This window comes from Oryzias latipes, chromosome 16 (genome assembly GCF_053564925.1).
Source record: "Oryzias latipes strain Hd-rR chromosome 16, Olatipes_Hd-rR_3.1".
NCBI lineage: Eukaryota > Metazoa > Chordata > Actinopteri > Beloniformes > Adrianichthyidae > Oryzias > Oryzias latipes.
The window spans coordinates 35,300,137-35,322,456 of record NC_136252.1 but is presented as its reverse complement, the minus strand read 5'-3'; the positions used below and the strand labels follow the sequence as shown (position 1 = coordinate 35,322,456).

At 48.7% G+C, this 22,320-nt stretch overlaps 3 protein-coding genes across 7 annotated transcripts; 2 read left to right on the top strand and 1 right to left on the bottom strand.

Moving 5' to 3' along the window:
* The first annotated feature begins 56 nt into the window (after positions 1-56).
* dcst2 (DC-STAMP domain containing 2) lies at positions 57-11,984 on the top strand. Of its 5 annotated transcripts, none has more exons than XR_013648442.1 (16): positions 57-190; positions 2,688-2,941; positions 4,065-4,235; positions 4,407-4,508; positions 4,777-4,971; positions 5,149-5,214; positions 5,282-5,495; positions 5,878-6,035; positions 6,198-6,362; positions 6,435-6,602; positions 8,243-8,343; positions 10,051-10,229; positions 10,399-10,610; positions 11,336-11,429; positions 11,559-11,726; positions 11,804-11,984. XR_013648442.1 is itself a non-coding variant. In XM_020710523.2 (16 exons), exons 1-16 carry the CDS (start codon positions 81-83, stop codon positions 11,955-11,957), a joined length of 2,379 nt encoding a protein of 792 aa, XP_020566182.1. In that variant the 5' UTR covers positions 57-80; the 3' UTR covers positions 11,958-11,984. The 5 variants fall into 5 exon arrangements, 3 of the variants coding, with proteins under 3 accessions (XP_020566182.1, XP_078789793.1, XP_020566184.1); XR_013648441.1 differs by having other exon boundaries at positions 10,390-10,610; XM_020710523.2 differs by having other exon boundaries at positions 10,051-10,181; positions 10,483-10,610.
* Positions 11,985-12,983: 999 nt separating this feature from the next.
* s100v1 (S100 calcium binding protein V1) lies at positions 12,984-18,840 on the top strand. Its single transcript, XM_004078428.5, has 3 exons — positions 12,984-13,254; positions 17,056-17,184; positions 17,948-18,840. Exons 1-3 carry the CDS (start codon positions 13,243-13,245, stop codon positions 18,116-18,118), a joined length of 312 nt encoding a protein of 103 aa, XP_004078476.1. The 5' UTR covers positions 12,984-13,242; the 3' UTR covers positions 18,119-18,840.
* Positions 18,841-19,633: 793 nt separating this feature from the next.
* Positions 19,634-21,985, bottom strand: LOC105356061 (macrophage mannose receptor 1-like). Its single transcript, XM_020710531.3, has 6 exons — positions 21,928-21,985; positions 21,347-21,411; positions 20,901-21,269; positions 20,329-20,730; positions 20,164-20,261; positions 19,634-19,883 (listed from the first exon to the last, which is right to left on the bottom strand). Exons 2-6 carry the CDS (start codon positions 21,384-21,386, stop codon positions 19,740-19,742), a joined length of 1,053 nt encoding a protein of 350 aa, XP_020566190.1. The 5' UTR covers positions 21,387-21,411; positions 21,928-21,985; the 3' UTR covers positions 19,634-19,739.
* Positions 21,986-22,320: the final 335 nt, after the last annotated feature.

Below are 22,320 nucleotides of genomic sequence, written 5' to 3'. Positions count from 1 at the left end.
ACTGGGATGGAGAAGGAGGTTCACGAAGGTTCCTGCCGTTGACTTGGTGAGCTCTGGAGAACGACGCTTTCGGTTCGCAAATGGACACGATGAGCAGCGGGGAGGAGGAGAGGCCCTCGCTGAGGAGAGAAGTTCGAATCCCGGTGGAGAGAGGCGGGAATACCAGGACCTTCAGGGGACTTTTGAAGAGGTAAAGACCCGGATGCGAAAAGGCGGCAGTTCGCGGAGCGCGTGCCGTTTGTGATTAACGGTTAGCTAGTTTTTCTGTAGTTTCGATGCATTTTTTGAGTGTTACTGCAGAAAAAACTCAAATGCGACCGTTTTTCTTAAAAGTTGCGATGAAATGCCATTTTATTTTAAATAATAGCAGTATTTTTCCTTAATTTTAAACTATTATCATAACCAGCATAATATGTTGAAAAGTAGAATTTTAAAGAAATTCTAAAAGTCTGAATCATTTTTCCGTTTAATAATAACAATAATCTGTTTAGGTAATAGTTAAATGTGTCTGTTGGTCACTTTGTCTTATTATGTTTCTTTTATTTTGTTAATTAACTTCCATTTTTCTCTGAAGTCCTTCAATTCTGAAATCGGAGTTAGAAAGGTCACTTTAACACTTGGATCTCTGTTAAAAGAATCATTTGAACACTTTGTAATTGTATAATAATTTATTGGTTGTGCTTCCATTTCTTTGTCAACAAATCGTTAGATCTTTCTATGTGATAACTTTAAATGAGCTCATATTTCACTGACAGAACTTAAACACTAGATTATTACTTTAAACCTATGCATGGTAAAGTCTTTGGGGTAAGATGACTGTCAATAAGAAACGTATGCAAAAATACAAATTTGTGCACAAACTAATACTTTGTGCACTAGTTAAAATATGAATTAAACATTTAGTTTTACGTTTGGCAAGTCTGTTTTGAATATGACTCTTGTTTGTCTTAAATCTGAAATTTCACAAAGGTTCTCCAACAAACTCAGAGGCATTTACATCGAGTCCAAAAACATCCCATTCCACTGAACGTTCACTTCATTTATTAAACTAAAACAGAATTAAACTGTTTAGAACAGGGGTCACCAACCCTGTGCCCGCGGGCGCCAGTGCGCCCGCGAGCACCCCTTGTGGCGCCCGCAGGGAATGCACCCAAAACAAATCTTTTTTTTTTTATTGAAGCAAATATTCAACAAACAACCACGGCATGTCTGTCAATGACAACAATATCAATTCTGAGATAAAGGTAGACAAAGAAAACCCAAATATGTAAACAAATATAACTTAAAAAATAATCACTAAAAGTAAGGGTCTATTACAAAAGTTTAAATAGATCAAATAAATTACACAATTTCTGGACATTCTTATGATTCATGTAATGTAAAGATTTTGAGAATAGGTTGAGGTGGTTGAGTAATCCATTAATGTGAGGATTAATATTCCTGTCTGTTTTAATTTACATTTATGTTTAAAAAGTTAAAATTAAGTTAAAGTTACAAAGGTTTAAAAGTTTAGCTTTAGTGTGTTCAATAAATATTTATCTTGTTCGGCTGCAACCTAAAGTCTGTTTTGAAATTAGGCTCCCTCTGCAACTGAGTTTGACCCCCCCCCTGTAATACGAGTCTAGAAAATTCATGCATGTTTTTGTGTGTAAAATGAGCAAATAAAAATAGGGCACACAAAAGGAAGTCCTCAAATTGTGTTTTTTTTTTTTTTTTTTTTTTGGGGGGGGGGGTGCTAGGAGGTTTTTAGTGGCGCCCTTCATACCACTTGGTGCCCATGAAATAGCCCTCGGTCTCAAAAAGGTTGGTAAACCCTGGTTTAGAAGAATAATGATGTTTCTGGACTTGATGAATATGCCTGTGAAGGATTTTTGTTAACAGGGGAAATTTCGTATTCGAAACAAAGACAAATCGTATTCACAACAGATACGTAAAAAGTAAAACTAAATGTTGGATTCATATTTTATGTTTTGCACAAAGTATTAATTTGTGTATATATAAACACACAATGGATATACACGAATAGTTAAATTCACACACAGAACATTTACAGAATTTGTTTAATTCACACATGGTAAATTCTCACATGCATACATGTAAATACATTTTGTGTAAATGTAATGGTTAAATTAATACAGTTGGTAAATTCAAACAGTGTTGAAGGAGAACATAACTGTTTACCTCCAGTTTTATAAAAAGTATTTCTCTTTTTGAGCAAGATCTTTAGATGTGATTTTTTTTTATGGTAAACAAGGGACTTTATCCCCATGTCAGCATCATCGTCACAAGGAAGCGCCGACGCTAAAATCGCGATGTGGCGACATGTTTGATTGGTTAGACTGGTGATTTCTGGCTGAGCTGCTTGATTTGCGGCTTGGTTACGCTGTTAAGAAAATATCTGGGAATTGGTTGAATTGCACCTTCACACATTCTAAAGGGACTTCTTTTAGAACGTGTACAGCGGAACAGTGAGAACAAACTAAACTGTATTAGAGATTTCACACACTCAGGTATGTGGGCGGGACTTTACCTTTATGACAGCCATTTAACTTCTATATTTACTGTTTTTCCAGTTAGTATCCAGATGTCTACGATGTTTAATAATTGTGAAGCTTTGCACACGACACTGCGCTGCTTTGAGCACATCAGCCTGCAGGTCGTCTCACTCTGTGGCCTCCTGTCTCCAGGTCGACTGGGCGCCTCCGCAGAGGGAGGGAGGTGCAGGCTCACCTAGTGGAGGGGGGAAAGAACCTGGCGGCGTTTTCCTCTGGGCTGCTGCTGGCCTCTCTGTACGGACTCATGGCCGTCTTCCTACAGAAGCAGTCTTTGTGGTTTTGCGTCTACACCACGGTGGTGCTGGCTGGCCTGGCGGCGTTCAGCATGGGACTGTCGGCAGGTGCCCGCGCCAACATTACAGTGATGCTACCATCAATGTGTTCAGGTCAGTCTGAGGCCAGCGTTCGGACCAGGCTGACATTTTCCCCAAGTAACAAAGGCTACGTTCACACTGCAGGGCTTAATGCTCAATTCAGATTTTTTGAAAAATTTAGATTTTTTTTTCCAAGACCGTTTACATTTCCAATGAAACATGAACTTTTGTGATCTCCTTGCGGGGCGCATGCGGGTCACCGTGAAGTGACCCGCATGCGCAGAAGAGTCCTCAACGGTGAACGACGTCACTGTTGTTTGTGGAAGTAGCTAACGTTAGCAATGGATGTCAACAACAGTGTTGTCAACTGCGGAGCTCTTTTTGCATTAATACATTTATTTTCTCAAAGGAGCAGCACAATTACAATCTTCTCATTTTAAGAAGGCATTGGAGCCAGGGTCATCTGGACCCACTGTTGTGGAATGGGGATGTTTATGTGCTGCAGCCGCGAGCAAGTGTGTGTAAGAGAGAGGGGGGCAGTGGGGGCGCGCATTCATGTTGTGTGTTAGGGAGGAAGGAGAACGATGATAAAAGAAGGCTCCCCCCAGCAGAACTGCTATTGACTCTTTATTAACCCGCTCTGGAGAATCTGAGGGTCCGAACTGGGAAGTGAACCCCCAAGGAGGATCCGCCTTCGGTCCCCCGAGCTTCTGACCACGGTGGGAAAGGGGAAAAAAAGTAATAGTGGGAAAGGTTCAACACCACGCTCGGACATTTAGCTGGAAATGTTTCCAAAAACCGTCCGGTTGCGATCAGAGTCCTGGAGTTTGGCCTGAATAGAGCTGTCACCCCAAATATGAATCCAATCGGTGACCTGGCTTCCCTTCCACTGACTGGTCTCAGCAGCATCGTCCGCCATGGTTGATGTTTATGTTCTAGTTCCCGCCTACTTCAATGCAGAATGATGACGTTTGTAGTGTATCGATGACGTACGGGTCGGATTCATGTGGCCTGACCGGTCAGACGGAGGTCGCATTTGAAAAGATCAGATACAGGTCACATAGGGGCAAAAAAAAAGGAATTGGGTGGTTTCAGCCTGCAGTGTGAACGTAGCCAAAGACTCGTGAAGGGCACACCCCCCAAACAGCTTCTGTGTGGGCGGAGCCTGGAATGATGCTGTCCTCCACTTTTTCAGCTCGAGGCCGGAGTTTCATCCTGCTTCTGTTTATGTCGCTGCTGCTGTCCGGACCACTGGACAACACATTAGAGAACACGGAGCGGGCCGCCTCCAGCCTGCTGTGTGGAGCCGAGGTGGCGGCCAATCAGACAAAAGAACTGATGCAGAAAGCAGCCACACCCCTTTTTTGTAAGACACGCCCAGCTTCATCAAATCCTGCAGCCGGTTCTGTGACCAGCAGAGTCAAATTGATCTGAATCTTTACTGATCCAGGGAGTTTATATTTCAGTAGCTTTCAGTTCAGGAAGTTCTCCCTGAACTATTTTACGATCCGATTCCAGCCTCAGCTTGTCGTTGCAGCCGTGATGGACGACATCAGAGAGATCAGCAGCAACGCTCGCGCCGTCGCAGGACGAGTCCAGGACTTCATCAACGCGCTGACCGACAGCGTTCGGCACGTCGGTGAGCTGCTCCTCACTTTCAGTCGGGTTTGACACCACTGAAGAAGAAGTTTACAGACTTTATTTTTGAGATGATTATTTCAAAGAAAAACAGCCTACTTCTAAAGTGTCACAGTAACTTAAAACTGTACCAGCTCCTTTACCTCAGTACACGCTCTAAGTTCTCCTTCCCCCTGTGGGTGACTAGGTCCTAAAGTCTGTTCTATGAAGCTTTAAAAACTTTAAAAGTCTCAAACTTATAGGAACCCTGTCTGAAACCTGACCTGCAGCTCGCACTCTGAGGAACGTGCTCCACTTCCTGGTGGACATCGGGGACATCTGCAACGACAACCTCGGCGTTCCTCACAGGAAGTGTCGGGAGCTGTTTGCCGGGGCCCGCAGCGACTGCGCTGACCTGCTGGGGGACTTCAACTTCCTGTGTGACATCTTGGACACCTTCTTGCCGCTCTGCAACATTGCTCGTGGTGCGTTCACTTACATCAGGCGAAGCATTGACGCAGCAGACGTCCTCAGAGTCTTCAGTTGTAACGTAAAGAATCTATGGAGTCAAAGACCCAAACATCTCTTTATTTCTCTGGGAATGCTGTGGTGACCTAGAGTGACCTTTGCACTACAAACGTTGAAGGTGTTTGTCTCTGCAGCCGGTGAGTTCTTCTGCATCATCCCCTCCTACCTGGCCGCTCACCTGAAGCAGCGGTTGGCAGAGCGTGAGTTTTAAAGAGCATCCTTGGTCTTAACTCAGCCTCAGCTGATTGGTCCGTCTCCCTCTTCCAGCCACAGTCGCAGCTTTCAGGAAGATGATGCGAGAATTCGACTTCAACATCTCTGCGTCCGTGAAGCTGGACCTGGACGTGAACAGCAGCCGCTCCGTGCAGCAGGTCTCTCAGGACATCATGAACGAGATCTCATCCGACCTGCGAGTGTTTGAGAAGCTGAGGGAGCCGCTGGTGTACTGCAGCCTCCTCCTGCTCGCCTGCTCCTTCCTGAGGTCTGACCGCCGCCCTCAGATCTGCCCCACCCTCATCTAAGATGCCCGCCGCCGAACATCCGACCCGCACAACACTGTCACTACTTAACCAGAACAGCAGCACTTTGGTCAGAACTGGGAGGTCCCACTTCCCAAGGAGGAAGCTCTGCTTCCTTTACAGATAAAAATGTATTATTTTAGTTCATATTTGGAACAAAAAGATATTTTTACACAAATGTTTATGAAAGAAGATTTGAAGAGCCTCAAAGTGGTAAAGTATATTTTATTTTTTCACAAGAATGCGTCTCACGGGCTGTCAAACTGAAGGGGGCGGTACAGAAAACCGGCACGCCTTCATTTGGTTCACACTCCAACCCCTGATCGTTGTGTTGTTGTTGTGCAGGGCTGTGCGGTACAGGCGCAGGTATCTGCGTGATCTCAACTTCGACAACATTTACATCACGGCTCAGTTCAGAGAGCTCGACGAGCTTCTGAGCTCAGGGGGCGGAGCTTCAGTGCTACCACTGACACGGAGGGAGGCCAACACCTACATCACCCCACGTCAGTGCACGTGTGTGTGTGTGCATTTTGTATGTGTGAAAAAGTGTGTGAGGGAGGGGTTGATTATGTGTGCCCACACGTGTGTGTGCATGTTTGAATGTGTGTGTGTGTGACAGGGATGTGCGTATTTGTGCGTGACTGTCAGTCTTGTCTGTCCTGCAGGGTCCTTGCAGCTGTCCTTCAGGGAGCGGCATGCTGTCCTGGTGGGCGTGGCCTCTGTCCTCAGACACACGCTGATGGGCGGCCTGCTGGTGGTTCTGGACTACCTGGTGTTCTGGATTCTGGATCAGGTTCACCTGCAGGTCAAGGGGGACGTGATCGCCCGAGGTGAGACGTGACCTGCGACGGGATTTGAACTGGTATTCGAGCTGAGTGGTAACCATGACAACGCTTCATCAGCTCCGGTCAGGGTGGCGGTGCAGGTGAACGGGTCGGGTTACGCCTCGGACATCTTCAGAGATCTAGTGGCTTCGTTTGACATCCTGCAGGGAGGAAACGTCACCGTCATCAGCAGGAAGTGCCTTCTGGAGCCGCTGCAGCCCGACGCCTCCACCTGCTGTCTCCTCGGTACAAGATCACACAGGAAGTGACATCACACACGAAGCAGTGCCTTTGGAGCAGAGTGCTCTTGGTCTGTTTGTGTCACTGCAGAGTTTAAATCCTCTTAGAAGGTGGTGGAGAAATGTCAACATTCAAAACAAACAGGAAACAGTCAAAGGCACGATCCGTGCTGCGTTTGAGGTCACCACAAAGGGTCAGAAAAAGCAGCTTCTTAACCTAAAATGAGAGAAGACTGGCCAGTAGCAAAAACCAGACAGGATCTGTCTCCACCAACCACCACAGAAAAGTATCAGTCGACAAAGGAGCAGCGATGTAGAAGAAATGCAGCATCTGTGAAGCATTTAGTGTGGAAGAAGAAGAAGGAAATGATTCACTCAGCACACAGTAATGAGAATAAATCCATAAAAAACATCAATATTAAAATCTGTTTGTTAAAAAAGTCAACATATTATTTAAAAAATACAATAAATCCATAAAATATTCAGAAATTAAAATTCAATGAGGTTCTGAACGTGTGATGCTCAGTTTTCCTGTCTTCTACCTCGAGGGACCAAAGACGTCCTCAGTCTGTCTGTGGAGCAGCGTCTGCCTCTGAACAGGCTCCTCCTCCTCACCACGGCCCTGAACTAGAACAAAGTCCTCTGCTCCCCCGGGGCCAGTTTCAGTCCAGCCACGGGCCTGGCCTGATGGAGACGTTCCTCTTACCACCGGCACACCGCCCGCCGCACAGGGGAGGGAACTCGCCGCCATGACTGATGACTGGCTCTTCCTGTAAAGGTGGTCTGTATTGGTGGTCCAGTCCAGCTTGTTATCCAACACCCCCCTCCCCCCAGGTACTGGTAGGACTGTACCATCTCCACGCTGTCGCTCTGATGTATGTGGGCCGAGGTGCTGGAGGCTTTCTCCTAAAGTCCAGGACCATCATCACACTCAGGGGTCCTGCACCCCCCGTCAGTTAGGCTGGATAAAGCACAACTGATGTTCCTTCATCACTTGTAGCGAGCACAGGAGATGAGGAGATGAAGTCGTGTCTCAAATATGAATCCATAAACGTTCATAGTTTTAGACAATGCTGCGTTCAGGAGCTCCAAAAAAACACTAGGAATTCAGAAGATCTGTGGAGCTGACAGTGTTTTTGTATTCCCTGTGCTTAATAAAGTTAAGAACATTTTTAGAAGAACACATCCCCTTGATGTTCTCCACAGGAGATGATTTCAACATGATTCCTCTGTACTCACTCATGGAAAACACCGGAGCTTGTTGTGTAAAGCATGCATGAAGGAGGGACGGGGCCGGAGAACCTTCAGGAACGTGGGAACCTTTGGTTTGTGGATTTCACCTCCAGGCTGCGACGACAGACAGACGTGTCTGATCATGACCCGACCCTCCACGAAACCAAACATGAAGGAGGACTGACGCTGCAGAGCCTGAAACCTGGGAACAATCACACCAAAGATCAGCTTTTCCTCAATGAGTTTCCTTCAGGTTTTGTTCAACACTGAAATGATGAGGAAGTTCTGCTAAAGCAGCAGGATTGATGTTTTGGGAAATGGTTCTCTGACTTTCCTTCACATGGAACTGTCAGAATGTTGTAGCTGTGATGTTCTGCAGATGTTCTGTTGACCCTGGTTCTCCTGGGTCTGCAGGGTTCCTGCTGGCTCTGGCCCTGTGTGCGTCTCTGACCGGGGGCTTCGTGCAGCGCTGCAGGCGGCTGGTTTGCGCCTCCTACCATCCGGAGCGAGAGCAGGTGAGACGGATCAGCTGCTGGAGCTTTGTGTGTCTCTTTGTCCTGACGGGCGTGTCTGTTTGCAGGAATCCAGTCTGTGTGTGTGCACGTGTGCGAGGAAATGAGTCTGATGAATGACCATGGCGTACATGTTTGCAGCCAGACCAAGAAACAGAACATTCCACACAAAACCAGACACCGGGTTTGTTCAGAACCGTCATGTAGCTCAGAGCGCAGAAGTTCATTCATTAGCTTCCTCTGGTGGTTTGGGTGAGAGCTCCGCTGAGGTAACATCACACCAGGGAAATGTGTTTGCTGCAGCGTTCACGCCTCGTTTTCATGAGCAGCCGTTCTCTGCCATGGAAATGTGTTTCTTACGGCTTCCTGTAGCCTTTTTCTGATGGTAAAGAGAGAAAATTCAGCTTAAAACTGCATTTCTGATTTATTCAAAACGTTTTGAATCACGGACTGATGAAAAAGATTCTATTTGTGACGTAGAAAATACCTAAAAAGATCGATCAAAAGATAACCAGAGTGAGACTTTAAGGCAGTCTGTTCTGCAGAAACCTGAGAGACTTGAGGAGGAAGGTCTTTCATTCTCCTGTCCAGCAGTTTTACCAACATGACGTCATCAGTCAGGTTTTTTCTGCAGAAGCCTCATGTTGTGGTTGACGTTTCTCTGTGTGAATGATCATGAATTCTGCACGGCGCCACTCGCAGGTCTCACCTGGAATAATCGTACTTCACACATCCTGATCTCCGGTTCACCGATCAGGAGGAGAAGATCCTCTGGAATCAGTTCAGGTTGAAGCCAACATCAGAACAAAGGTGTGAACTCCTGTCTGGAACTCAAGTCTGCGTCATTTTCTAACTAAAAACCCTGGAGTGCCGTTGCTATAGCAACAGACATGATGGACAGCTTCACTAAGGTTGGGGGAAGGAGACGGTCATGTGTCAGTCTGCTGTATTTCAAACACGGGCTCTGTGAGTGGAGTTTGATCTCATTCAGTGATCATACCTGCAGTCTCACCTGGACAGACTCACCTTTGCAGGTGCAGCAGAACAAGCCGCCTCTTCTCCTCTTTTGGGTCTCGTTTGCCTCAGAAAACGTTCTGCTGGTTCCAATCTTTGCTGCCTGACTCCAGCTCCTGTCTTCTCCGATGGACTCCGCCCCCCTTGTGTTTCTGTAGACCCCTCCCTGCCCATCAGCCTCTTCTCAGGTGGTCAACCATGAACCCCGCATGAGAGGCGATTGGAGGTTTCCCTTCTTTTGTGGAGCTGCAGACGCACCTACGCTCCAGAGAACCCTGAAGGCAGAGTTCCTGGTTTTAAGCCCCGCCCTCACCTGCTTTCTTAGAACGATGGGTTTTCAGGGGCAGCTGCTGTGGGTGAAAGGTCACACTCAGGCATGACAAGGATGGCATGGAATGAGACGGGTCAGAACCTGCCCACACTCAGACCTGAACCAGGGCGGAGCTTAGGCGTCTTCGTCTCGGGGGCAGTCCGGGGGAGTCACTGGAATGAGCAGGACCGCTGATAAATGCCCCGCCCACCCTTCAGCTGGATTGGTTGGCTTTCACACACGGTGCTTTCTGTAGAGAACCTGTTTTCATCTCCATCTTCATCAGCTCCATCATGGCGTCACTCTGTCAGCAGCTGATGGTCAAATGACCTCAGAGCTGCGGCGCCGCCGAAACATGGAGTCTGAGGTTTTCCTCTGTGCATCAGGAGAGGATCCTCTTCCTCCACAAGAAGATCCTGGATCAGAGGAGAGCGGCCGGCTCGGCTCTGAGGAGGGCGGCGGTGCGGTCCCGAGGTCACCGGGAGCGAGGAGGTCGTCTTCGGGCTCTGCTGATGCGGTACAAACGCACTTCCTGTTGGACTGCTCAAAGGCTGATCATTTTAAAGTGAGGAAGAGTTTGTGAACTCTGCAGTTTGATCTGTTTGTGTCTGATGACTTTTTGTCAGATCTAATTTGTTCATTCAGACTTTTTTAATCTTGATTTTCATTCTGCCTGTGTGTCAAACACATTTATTTAAACCCAGTGAAAAACCTCCTCCTTCGAGCACCAACAGGTGTGTCAGGATTCAAACCTGAAGCTGCTGCCGTTTGTTGGTTTCTGTCGGGTCTGGAGGATCTTCATCTGCTTGCTGACTCAGGTTACCTGGAGGAGCTTACCTGGTGCAGGTGTTGGGCCTGGCGTCCTCAGTCACCTGTTTGTCATGTGGTGAAACCGTAAAGGTGAGGGAGCCCGACACGGTGACCTGCAGCACGCCGCAATGTTCAGGTAAAGCCCTGATGCCAAAACTATGAGCAATAGAGTACCTGAGGCCAGGTGTGTGTCTGTGTGTGTTCATGTGTTCATGCATGTGTGTGTGTTCATGCGTGCATGTGTGTGTCTGTGTGTGTTCATGTGTGCATGTGTGTGTCTGTGTGTGTTCATGCATGCATTTGTGTGTCTGTGTTCATGCATGCATGTGTGTGTCTGTGTGTGTTCATGTGTGTGTCTGTTTGTGTCTGTGTGCGTGCATGTGTGTGTCTGTGTGTGTTCATGTGTGTGTCTGTTTGTGTCTGTGTGCGTGCATGTGTGTGTCTGTGTGTGTTCATGCCTGCATGTGTGTGTCTGTGTGTGTTCATACGTGCATGTGTGTGTCTGTGTGCGTGCAAGTGTGTGTCTGTTTGTGTCTGTGTGCGTGCATGTGTGTGTCTGTGTGTGGTCATGCGTGCATGTGTGTGTCTGTGTGTGTTCGTGCGTGCATGTGTGTGTCTGTGTTTGTGTGTGTGTGAGTGTGTGTGTCTGTGTGTTTTTGAGTGAGTTGAACAGAGGGAGTTTTCTGTTGACTGTAGGATTTACAGTAACTGTGGTCAGAGGCCACGCCCCCTCCGGCCTTCAGGAGCTGTGTTCTCTGCACGGTTCCGTTTCAGGTCTTCTGTGGACCAGCTGGTCCTCAGGAGAACTGCTCACGTTTCCGTCTTTCACGCCTTTCTGCACAGCTCTGTCTGTTTCTGCAGGCGTGTTCTGTCGGCCGTGTTTCCAAAGTTTGGGAGGCGTGTGCTTCATCTGCCAACGACCTCCGACCTTCCAGGAAGACGAGGAGGAGGAGCTGTGAGTGTTTGTGCACGTGAAACACGCACAAACACACCACACAACACAGACACACAAACTACAAAGAGCCACAAATAATCTGCACAACAAACAGACGTTGAGTTCTGATCCGTTCAAACTCTGTTTCAGAGACTCCAGTGATGAAGAACCGCTGTCCCTGAACGCAACACTCAGCACCGACACGAGGAGGAGGAAGATCTCCATGGCAACACGTGGCCCCACACCCGGAGGAGGCGAGGAAGATGAGTCGGAGCGCAGAGACAGCAGCGTCCACATCCTGGTCGGGTCGGAGCTCAGGTAGGACCGTCTGTGAAGGTCTTGGGTTTCATCTGCTCGTCTGGAAGGAAGCCTATCAGAAACCTCTGTTTTCCCAGTTTGGCTGCTGTCAGTGAAGCAGACATGGACTACCAGAACTTATCCGGGTCCGACGACTCTGACAGCGACGATTCTTTTCATCTGGCTCTGTCTCCAGAAGCCTTCATCCTCCAGAACCGATCTCCTGCTCCACATCAGGACCACGAGTCCTGAAGCTCCATTAAAGAGATGAAACCCAAAGAGGTTCTGAATGTGCTGGTCAGCAGGCATGAGCAGCTTTCAGGTCTCCAGGGAAAGCGTGAGATTGTCTGCACAACGTCTGCGCAGCTGACACTCAGCCATCAGAACCCAAGAACTGGAGAGGCAGAACTCAGCAGCTTATCCTGAATCTTTGCTTGTTTTAAACTGGTTCTGATCCCTTTTGGATGGAACAATCCTTTCTGATCATCCATCCATCTGCTTTTCCGGTTCTGGGTCATCAAGGAACCTGAGTAAAGCAGAAACTTCCTCCAGTTCTGCTGGGAACTCCAGTAGCAGCAGCTGCACCACCTCTCCACCTGTCAATCTCCCGCTCCATCCTTTTCTCACTCGTGAAGAAAACTCCAACCTACTTCTCCTCCTCGACTTGGGAGGGGAGCCCCCACCACCCCAATCTGCAGGTCCAGAGACACCGTCCCGGACCTCCACACCATGGATGATTCTGCTTGATGGTAAATATTCTGCTCTGTTCTCCAACAGGAGATCCTCATGAACTAGAGACGTCCTGCTCGACTTGGACTCGTGACTTGTTAGTCTGGACCTGTTGGCTGCAGAGCAGAAACTTCACATTTAGAAAAAGTTGAAACATCTGAGCATAAAACCAGAAAAAAGCCTGCTAAACCAGCATCAGCGAGTCCTACAGGAATTATGGGATGTCGCCTTTAGAACTTCATGGATCCACAGGGGAAACTTCTCAGCCACCGTAGCTTCATTATTGTAGAAAAGCCACAACACGCAAATACCGCAATGATATTCCAGCTGACAGGAAGCAGCTAAACCTTTCAGAATAAAGGCATTTTCACCAGAGAGTGCCTTGTTGTGTGTGGGGGGAAGGGGGCTCTGCTTTTGACATGCCTCGCTGTCTGGGGCGGGGTTAGGAAATGACCATATTTGGTCTCAACATGGCTTTTTTTTATGTCTAACTGATCAATAACAAAAAAGGAAGTGAGTTGTCTCACCTGCGCAGGTGTGTCTGCGCAGAACCCTGATGACGGAACGGCGGCAGCTCTGGACTTCAGGTCCAGAAAGTTTGAAGAAGAGCTGATTCTGGAGAACCGGTCGGACGGGTCAGCCCCCTGTCTGTCAGGGCGGGGCCGATAAGGGGTAACGGCCGCGTGCGTGCACGCGCGTGCAGTGGGAGGACTCAGCAGGAAGCGATTCGTCTCTCCGAGTCCCGGTTTCGGTGCTCTATTTGTGTTCCGTTTTTGTCTGGTTCTGCTCGGGGATCGAACCTGCACAGATGGAGAGCAAGGTAAGCGATCGGGGGATCTAATACCGAGAGGCGACCGTCTGCGGGGCGGCGGTGGGTCCGGGAGGCGCGCGCGCCCCTCCTGATCTCCACGGTCAAAGTTGCTTCATGAAAAAAAAAAGTTTTCAAAGTGATTGTGATCGGTTCCGAAGAACTCCGAGTCTGGTTCCGACAGAAACCGGGCCTTCGGAGCCTCCACATTCCATGTCTGTTTACAGCTTAACGGAACCGCAGAGACTCGGTCCGGTTCTGTGAGGCCGCAGAACCGTCTGAGGGGACGTCCCCACATACCGCAGCGGGTCCACGCGCGTTTGTGCACGCGCAGACCCTGGAAATCATACGATTTCCTAAAGATCCTGATCCAAAAGGTCCAGCTGGGTTTGTTACAAACCCCGGACTTTGTAAAAGCTCCTACGGGAGTTTCCGTGTCCCTACCTGCGCTCACCTCACAGGTAGCCCCACCCACTTTCCCCGTGGATTTCCTGCGTGTCTCAGGAACAAACTCTGGTAAAGGAAGGAGTCCTGGTTAAAAACGCGGTCTGACGTCATCAGTGCTGATGATGAATGTCAGAGATTTATTCTCTTTATTTCTTTGAGCAAAAATAAAAGATCAAAGCCTCCGAACGTTCAGAAATATTTTTCAAAATAAGAGCTGACCGGATACTGGCTCCTGTTCACAGCAATAAAGTTTGTATGTTGTATCTTTATTAATACTGTAGGAATGATCAGGTAACCATGGAAACGAGGACAGGGATGAGAGGTCAACCCCATTCTGTTTCTGACCTAAGTCTTCCAGTAGAGTCTGCATCAGTGCTGGCCGGTTTCTGCTGATCCACAGCCGGACTCGAACCTTCTGGTCGCTTAGCTAGAGCTGGAGGTCAAACTGAGACGTTCTTGGCTTGTTTCAGGAAGGAAGACGTTTCACGTAAACCTTTTCTGGGGTTTCAAAGAACCTCCGTGGTCAGGATGCTGGGCTCACTGTGGTTCAGACTAAAGCCTGCTGGTTTCCAGGAAATAGTCAAACCCATGTCAACCATTAAAACGTCTGTGGTTGCTGTCAGAAGGAACACGCAGAGTTTGGATCAACAGCAGGATCCAACCAGAACCTTCTCCAGACGATCCTGTTTCCAGACCCGGTTGGTCCTTTAGCCAAACTTCAAAGACCAACACTCCCACCCCCCCATTCTGACCGGACTACAGCTCCTCCCCCCTGAGACCCTCAGGTGGGCTTTCACAGAAAAACCCAGACTAACGTGGCAGAGGAGATCTTCTGAGTCTGAGCCTCCTTTGTTTAAACAAAAGGATTATCTTGGAATTCCTTTTTAATCTCGTCTGAAGATCGTCTGTTGACGAACGCAGCGACACAAAGCTGAAAAACCACGAATTCTTCAGTCTACAGATGAGATCTGCTTCCTGTCATTCCTTCATTTTCAAAATCACTCAAACAAATTAAAAACCTCAAGGTTTTAGGGTGGGTGGGACGAAGAAAGCAGCCTTTTAGATCCAGATCATCTGGGAACCGGAGAAGGAACGTGCTTTCTGGGACGCCAGGCAGATTTGTCTGGCCGCCGCCCTCCTTCACAAGCAGAGCGGCGGGCTGATGTCATCCAGCTGTTCCTGCATCAGCCTGAGGCGCCGCACAGCCGCCTCCCCCGGCCTCGGGGTTCACCGACCCCGGCTTTCAACCTGCAAGACACAGTGATGGGAAAATCCGTTAGACTTTGTAACCTGAAACCTGTGGTTTCATGGGCTGCTGCCGACACATAAACCGTTCACATAAAATACCTGCAGTCGCCTCTGATTGGCTCACAGAGACACCAGAAAGAGGCAAACGCAAGCTGGGACTTCCTGTTTCTGGAAATCTGCCCGTTTCCTGGTTGAACCAAGAAGCTGCGGCTCAGATTGCAAACGAGGAGTTATGAGGAAGTTTGACATTCCTGACATTCCAGCGCCGCAGCGCCGTCTCAGATTCCTCGTCTCCTGAACGCCGCCTCCAACGCCGCCTCCAACGCCGCCTTCAGCTCCATCAGAAGCTAAACTTTAGCGTCCGTTTCTAAACGCAGAGAGCAGAAGTGAAAGTCTGAGGCCTTCATGGAGAAGTGGTTCTTTCAGAACCTGAGCGGGCCTCCTGTCTGTGAGACACCGAGAGAGCAGAACACGAGACTGGATTCTTTCCATTAGACTCTGTTCTGAAGAACCGTCTCTGCTCCTTTAGAACCTTCTCTGGTTCTGCAGAACCTTCTCTGCTCCTTTAGAACCGTCTCTGATCTGCAGAACCGTCTCTGTTCTGCAGAACCATCTCTGCTCCTTTAGAACCGTCTCTGTTCTGCAGAACCTTCTCTGCTCCTTTAGAACCGTCTCTGATCTGCAGAACTGTCTCTGTTCTGCAGAACCGTCTCTGTTCTGCAGAACCATCTCTGCTCCTTTAGAACCGTCTCTGTTCTGCAGAACCATCTCTGCTCCTTTAGAACCGTCTCTGTTCTGCAGAACCATCTCTGCTCCTTTAGAACCGTCTCTGTTCTGCAGAACCTTCTCTGCTCCTTTAGAACCGTCTCTGATCTGCAGAACTGTCTCTGTTCTGCAGAACCGTCTCTGTTCTGCAGAACCATCTCTGCTCCTTTAGAACCGTCTCTGTTCTGCAGAACCATCTCTGCTCCTTTAGAACCGTCTCTGTTCTGCAGAACCATCTCTGCTCCTTTAGAACCGTCTCTGTTCTGCAGAACCATCTCTGCTCCTTTAGAACCGTCTCTGTTCTGCAGAACCTTCTCTGCTCCTTTAGAACCGTCTCTGATCTGCAGAACTGTCTCTGTTCTGCAGAACCGTCTCTGTTCTGCAGAACCATCTCTGCTCCTTTAGAACCGTCTCTGTTCTGCAGAACCTTCTCTGCTCCTTTTAGAACCGTCTCTGCTCCTTTAGAACCTTCGTCTGTGTTCTGCAGAACCGTCTGTGTTCTGCAGAACCGTCTGTGTTCTGCAGAACTGTCTCTGCTCCTGCATGAGGAACGTTCCACAGCTTTAAACGTGGGGTTCTGGCTCTGCTCACAGTGACCCGAAGAGTCTCTTTGGACTCCAGCGTCTACAGAACCGTCGTTCTGGTCTCCGTGTGCCTGTGTTTGCTTTAAAGCTTCAGGCTCCGCCCCTTTCTTCCCTGCCGTTGCCGTCCAGCAGCTTTTCTTTTTTCCACTTCCAGGTTCATCCGTTTTATCAAAACCACGAGGAGTTTTCCGGTTCTGTCAGAGGACCGTGATGTGAAGAACCTTCTAGTTTTGTTTTTCTGTCTATGCAGCTCTTCTGCAGTCAGAGACTCGGCCCCTCCCACAGCCAGCGTTGGCGTTGGGGTTTCTGCGAGCGGCCTGCTAGCGGGCTTTCATCAGCTCCACAAACCCAACAGGCTGACTTACAGAAGTCCGCCGTGACGGCTGAAGCTGAAGTTCTCAGACGTACATTTTGCACCTGATGTTGCGTTCACACCGCGCTCGGAAATGTGCGTGTTCACATGTAGCTGTGCCCGTTTGTTCCATGTCTGGAGTGATTCGGACCGAACCGCCTGCGGTTCCAGCAGCTGCTCTTCTGATCATTTCATATGTTACGACTATTTTACCCAGAATGCTCGGATCTGTGTCTCTTTTGATCAAGCCTGCAGTCTCAGATCAGGGTTTAGTAACACACAGCTTTTCCAAACCACCAAATCTTCAGGTTTTTTTCATTTTTTATTCGTGGTTCCTCCCAGACAAACGCCGTCCTGCAGGGGATTCTCAGATGGTTGATCCTAACGTCAGACGCTTCCCGGGTTTTTCTCTTCCAGTTGTCGGATCTGGAGAACGCCATCAACTCTGTGGTGACGAAGTTCCACAGCGCTGCGGACGGCGGGTCCACCTTGAACCCCTCCCAGTTTAAGAGCATGATCTCCAAGGAAATGCCTTTGCTGGCCAAGGTACTGCTGACATCACCCCGCCCGTCCAATCACGCTGCTGACTTGAGGCTCCTCAGGCGTACAGTAAAACACACAGTCTGAGGGTAACCGCCAACGTTACAAGTAAAGGCAGAACTACAGTTGTAGAGAAAAATAATTAACCGTGTCAGCAGCAACATTTACGCCTCATTCAGGTTTAGTCAAGTGTTTGACGTCATTGTCGTCACACTAGAAAATGTGCATCTCTGAGGACAAACCCTGTTCTTCATCCCTCGACTCCTCTTCTTCAGATGGGTTTGGACCTTTTCTGTCCATTTCTGGCGTTCTGGAGCTTGACAGTAAACCTCCCCACTGAGGGCGTGGACTAAACCAATGTTCACCTCGGTGACCTCATGGTTTTTTGTTTGTCCATTTCACACATAAATGCAGAAATACCTGTTATATAAATATTTAACAAAGTAGATTCTACTACACCCAACATAAGCGATATTAGAAAAGCATTGCGTTGAAGACTCTTTTTTTCCCTCTCCAAGCGTTTAACAGGCACCCCTTTTGAATTGGCGCCCCGGGCTACTGCCCGTACTGCCCGTACCTACGATTGTTACTGCTAATCCATAGAATGACTATCAGCTGTTTTATTTTTCAATAGAAGTCTTTGGGATTTTGGCTTCTCTGAGCCACTTCCTGTTTGGAACGGGGGGGGACTCGGTCCAGTTCTCGGGTTCGGTCAAAGGTTCTGAGCAGTGGCGTGCGATCTGAGTGCCTTTCTGCTTCCTGTCGGCAGACGATGGAGAACGAGGACGGCATGGCGAAGGTCTTGCAGCAGATGGAGGTCCAGAAAGGCCAGAACATCTCCTTCGACGCCTTCTGGAAGCTCTTCAACAACCAGGCCATCGAGCTCTTCAAGACCATGCACAAGGAAAAGGGCGCCAAGTGCAACTGCCTGCTGCAGTGACCCGCCTCGCCACGCCCCGTCCTGGACGCCAAACCGGTCCTGGCCACCAGGAGGTGCTACTTGGGGAGCCAGTCATAAATGATTTTAGTTCCAGACAAAAATGCAGGTGGAAGGAGGAGGAGCCAAAAATGACTTTAAAGAGGAAGTACAATCTAATCAGTTCAGTCAGAAAGGTCAAAGTGGTTTTATTGAAATTTACATTCATAAAGAAATCCCAATATTTAACAATCTCAATGTCCGATTAGTGGAAAAACGTCCTTTTAAGGCAAGAAAAACGTTTTAAGCATAAAAAGATTTTAATGAATAAAACCATTTTCACACAGTAATCTGCATCATTATTTGTACGACAATAATAAAGTTTAGCATCACAGTGACGTCTTTTCAGACCGTTTTAAATCATGTTTCAGGAAAACTACAAGGACAAACTTCATCTTCATGAGTAGAACTGCTTACGATCAGAATTCACGTCTTCACTTTGCAGTAAATAAACTGTTTGGACGCTTTTGCTCTTCTGTCTGGTAAACTTTAAGATGCTAGACTAAAACGGGAGGATCTGCAGACGACAGAAACCTCAAACGTTTGTTCCTTCATCATCCGAGCGGCTCGTTAACCCGATGTTCTCCTGCTAACGTTTGCCTTTTTTACTCTGGGAAGGTTGCTGACGTGTTTTCCATCCCGGCCTCGTCGTCTGTGTCTATGTGAATAAAGTTTCTGCTTTTGAATGGAGGCGTGGGCTCTGCATTGATTCATGGAGGTTCTTCTCGGAGCTCCATCTGGAACCGTTCTCCTGGAATCTCCAAAACATGTGAAGCTCAGAAGCTTTTCTGACTTTAAAGGATGTTTGTCTTCAGTTTATTAAAAACAGCTTAAAGCTTTTCAGCCAATCGGAAATGTTTTTATTTATGGTCAGAAGTTTCCGTCAGACACTTTTAGATATAATTAAAAGGTAAAATTATTAAAATTGTTAAGGTGTTTTGTTTTTTTAATCAGAAAGTGCATCAAGTGCAAAACCAAACACAAAAACCAGCTTTGAAGGCCTGAAATGGATCACGTTAATAACATGTAGAATCTTAAATTCATTTAAAATGTGACGGTGATGAAGTATTTATTGATCCAGAATTATCACGGCCTCTCAAATGGCTTTGGGTACGTTTGTCTAGTCAGAGACCAAAGGAAGTGAAATAATTCGACACGGCTCTGTAGATCATAAAAGCGTTTCTGTTCTTAAACTTTAGGAAATGTCTGCTCCAACATTTATTTCTTTACAGAATAAAACTTTTCCAAATGAGGCAGTTTGGGGTAAAAACAGCTCGAATTTGTCAAAACAGGATTAAAAAAAGGGACGGACTTCCAACAGTCTGGCCTCCTTCAAGCTGCTGATGTGGAGGAGCCCCTACAGGACACTCATGGAACTGCACTCTAACCATCTCCAATGCATTCTAGTTAAGTCAAATCCTATTTATATGGTAAATATATTTTCTAAGAATTAAATAAATTCTAGATTCATAGAAGATCTCGTTTGTTTGACCATCTTTCAGGAATTCTGTCAGCCTAATTTATTAGTATTTAGAAGCAAACTGACTAAAATGTGACAAAAACAGAGCGTGGGGTCTTCCTGATGCTAAACCGTCCCACAGGCGTCTTCCTGCTGGCAGACAGGAGGGGGCGCTGTGTCCTCTTCCCGGCGAAAAACCTGTCCATCAGGCTGCATCCTCCAGTTCAGCCTCACCTCCCTCCCTTCTTCATCCTCTATCCTCTTCTTCAGCTGAAACAGAGGGGTCACATCATCAGTGATGGTTGAAGCTGCAGGAACTCATCCTGACCACCAGAGGGCAGCAGAGTTGACAGTTGACAGAGTTGACTGCTCACCCCTGACTTTAGGGAAGCTTTTAATTCATGCACTGCCTATTTTAGTCTGAAGTTAACAGTTTTATTTCAAAAACATTTGGAGATCTGGGGGTTTGGGTGTGATTCCAGCGTCTGATCGTTACGTCAGAAGGTGATCACCTGATCTCCTTTCTAACACGTTTTTCTGAGAACCTGACCTGCTCCAACACCAAGTTCTGCACCACAGGATCGCCAAGGTCCGCCGACGCCGAACTCATCCGGACCTTCACCGTCCGCATCATCATGGGTCTGACGTCTGCGGGCAAACAGGAAAACCGGGTCAGACCTGCAGCACCGGGTCCCGATCAGAACCCGAGGCTCACCTGTGTTGCAGAGGAAGGGGTGGTACTCGGTGCAGGGGCGCCAGAACCAGGTGGATGACGAGGAGTCCATCAAGACGCAGTCGTCTCTGCCGTTGGACTGCACCAAGCCGAACTGCCTGAAGGCGGCGCCGCTGCCATCTGACCACGCCCACAGCGATCTGTGCAGGCCAATCCAGGCAGACGTGGGGGAAGTAGAAGTAGAAGTAGAAAAGCTCCCCCCCAGCAGATTACCAAACAGGGATCCGATGTTCATCTGGGTCTGGGCCGGCAGCACTGCAGAGACCTGAGCGTTCTCCACCAGGCTCCTGATGCTGCTCAGGTCCGTGTGCTGCGACCTGCAGTGGGCCTGGGCGTCCAACCAGCTCTTCTGCTGGTCCACCAGGACGTGCTGGCCCGTTTCAGCTGCAGGAACACAGGATCAGCAAACAGAATCGACACCGGACAGGTTCCCCGGACCGGCACACATCCAGAACCGCACAGCCTAGCTGGAAGTTCTCCTACATTTCAGACACAGATTCTCTGAAACTCCCTCCTATATCTGAGCAGAACCGCATGGGGGGGGGGGGACTCACCGCTGAAGCAGACGAAGGCGTTCAGGGCGCTGCAGTCTTTGGCGAACCACATGCCGGCTTTGTTGATGCTCACGCACGACCCGCTCCCAGGCTCACCGGTGTTCCAGTTCTTGAACCAGGTGCTGGGGTTGCTGTCCCGCTCCTCCTCCTGGGACCACCTCCAGGTCCCGTTGAAGAGCCCGATCCAGAACTGGGAGCGTCCACCTGCCTGCTGAGCCTCGGTGTTGTTGTTGAGGTTCTGGATGGTGGCGAGGTCTTTGAACGTCTCCCTGCAGTAAGTCTGGGCTTCGCTCCAGGTCTTCTGCAGGCCCACGTACCGGAAACGCCTGACGAGGAGGTCAGGCTGGAGGTCACAGACCTGCAGGCATCCTGAAAGAGACGGAGGAGACGAAGCTGAACCCGGACCGCAGGAGGGAGGCCGCAGGTGGATCTGGACCGCAACTGACCTGAGATCAGCAGCAGGACGCTCAGTCTGGATCCCGCCATGACGGAGAGCTGAAGACGTTTGGACCTGAGAAGATGCAGCAGAGACAACGCTGAAACCCAAGCGAGCGTCCGCACAGCAGGAGGAGGTCTTCCTCTGTGGGACTCCCATGGGAGGGGGGGTGGTGTGGAAAACAGGAGGAGCGGGAAGGAGGTGGCTGTGCTGAAAGGGAGGAGTGAGAAGAAACTGCCCACCACCCTGGATCATGAAAGCAGCGGGTCAACAAGCCGAGCGGAATCTTCCTGAACCGACCCCTGTTGACCCGAGAAGAACCCAGAGCTCAGAACCTCCTGTGGGCTGAAGAAACTGCTGAGTCACCCATCGACCCGCGTGCTTTTGTTCCAGAACCACAAATGTGCAGAACATGAGGAACTGATGGAGAAACGGACAAATGTTTGAGGTTCTGCACTCACTAAAGAAAAGCTGTTTCCAGCTGAAAAACCATGGCGGCCCTCCGTCAGACTCTCCTAAACTCTTCTTCTCTTCAGAAAGTGGATGAAGATCTGAAATCTAGTAAAATATACCAAAGGAGGCGTGACCCACCTGAACGAGGAGATCCGTTTGGTCCGAGTGAGGAGAAACCAGGGCGGCCCAGGTTTTATAGACCATGACCCCCCCCCCCCGTTTTTTAAAGCAGTCAAAGGTTCTGGAACTGGGCGACTTCAGGCAGCAAAGATTTGTTTGGATGCAAACCCAGAAAACTGAAAACGACTTATTCAAATCCATCGGACATGCAAACAGCCTCAAAGCAGAACCCAGCAGAACCAGCAATGATGATGTCACAGCAGAACCCACCAGAACCAGCACTGACGAGGTCAAAGCATGTCAGCAGATATCTGTTGAGCCGGGCTTGAACCTGTGCGGTTTCACATGTGGGTCCGTCTTTTTACCGGGATATCTGCCCCCCACCTCCACCCCGCTGGGGGGGTTTGCATG

Excerpts from the sequence above, each read along its gene's own strand:
- dcst2 (XM_020710523.2), top strand. The coding sequence starts at position 81 with ATGGACACGATGAGCAGCGGGGAGGAGGAGAGGCCCTCGCTGAGGAGA. Across the intron at positions 191-2,687 it reads TTCAGGGGACTTTTGAAGAG|GTCGACTGGGCGCCTCCGCA; the intron begins GTAAAGACCCGG and ends TCCTGTCTCCAG. Across the intron at positions 5,215-5,281 it reads GAAGCAGCGGTTGGCAGAGC|CCACAGTCGCAGCTTTCAGG; the intron begins GTGAGTTTTAAA and ends TCCCTCTTCCAG.
- s100v1 (XM_004078428.5), top strand. Across the intron at positions 17,185-17,947 it reads AAATGCCTTTGCTGGCCAAG|ACGATGGAGAACGAGGACGG; the intron begins GTACTGCTGACA and ends TCCTGTCGGCAG.
- LOC105356061 (XM_020710531.3), bottom strand. The coding sequence starts at position 21,386 with ATGGCGGGATCCAGACTGAGCGTCCTGCTGCTGATCTCAG. Across the intron at positions 20,731-20,900 it reads CGCCTTCGTCTGCTTCAGCG|CTGAAACGGGCCAGCACGTC; the intron begins GTGAGTCCCCCC and ends GTGTTCCTGCAG. Across the intron at positions 19,884-20,163 it reads AGAACTTGGTGTTGGAGCAG|CTGAAGAAGAGGATAGAGGA; the intron begins GTCAGGTTCTCA and ends CCTCTGTTTCAG.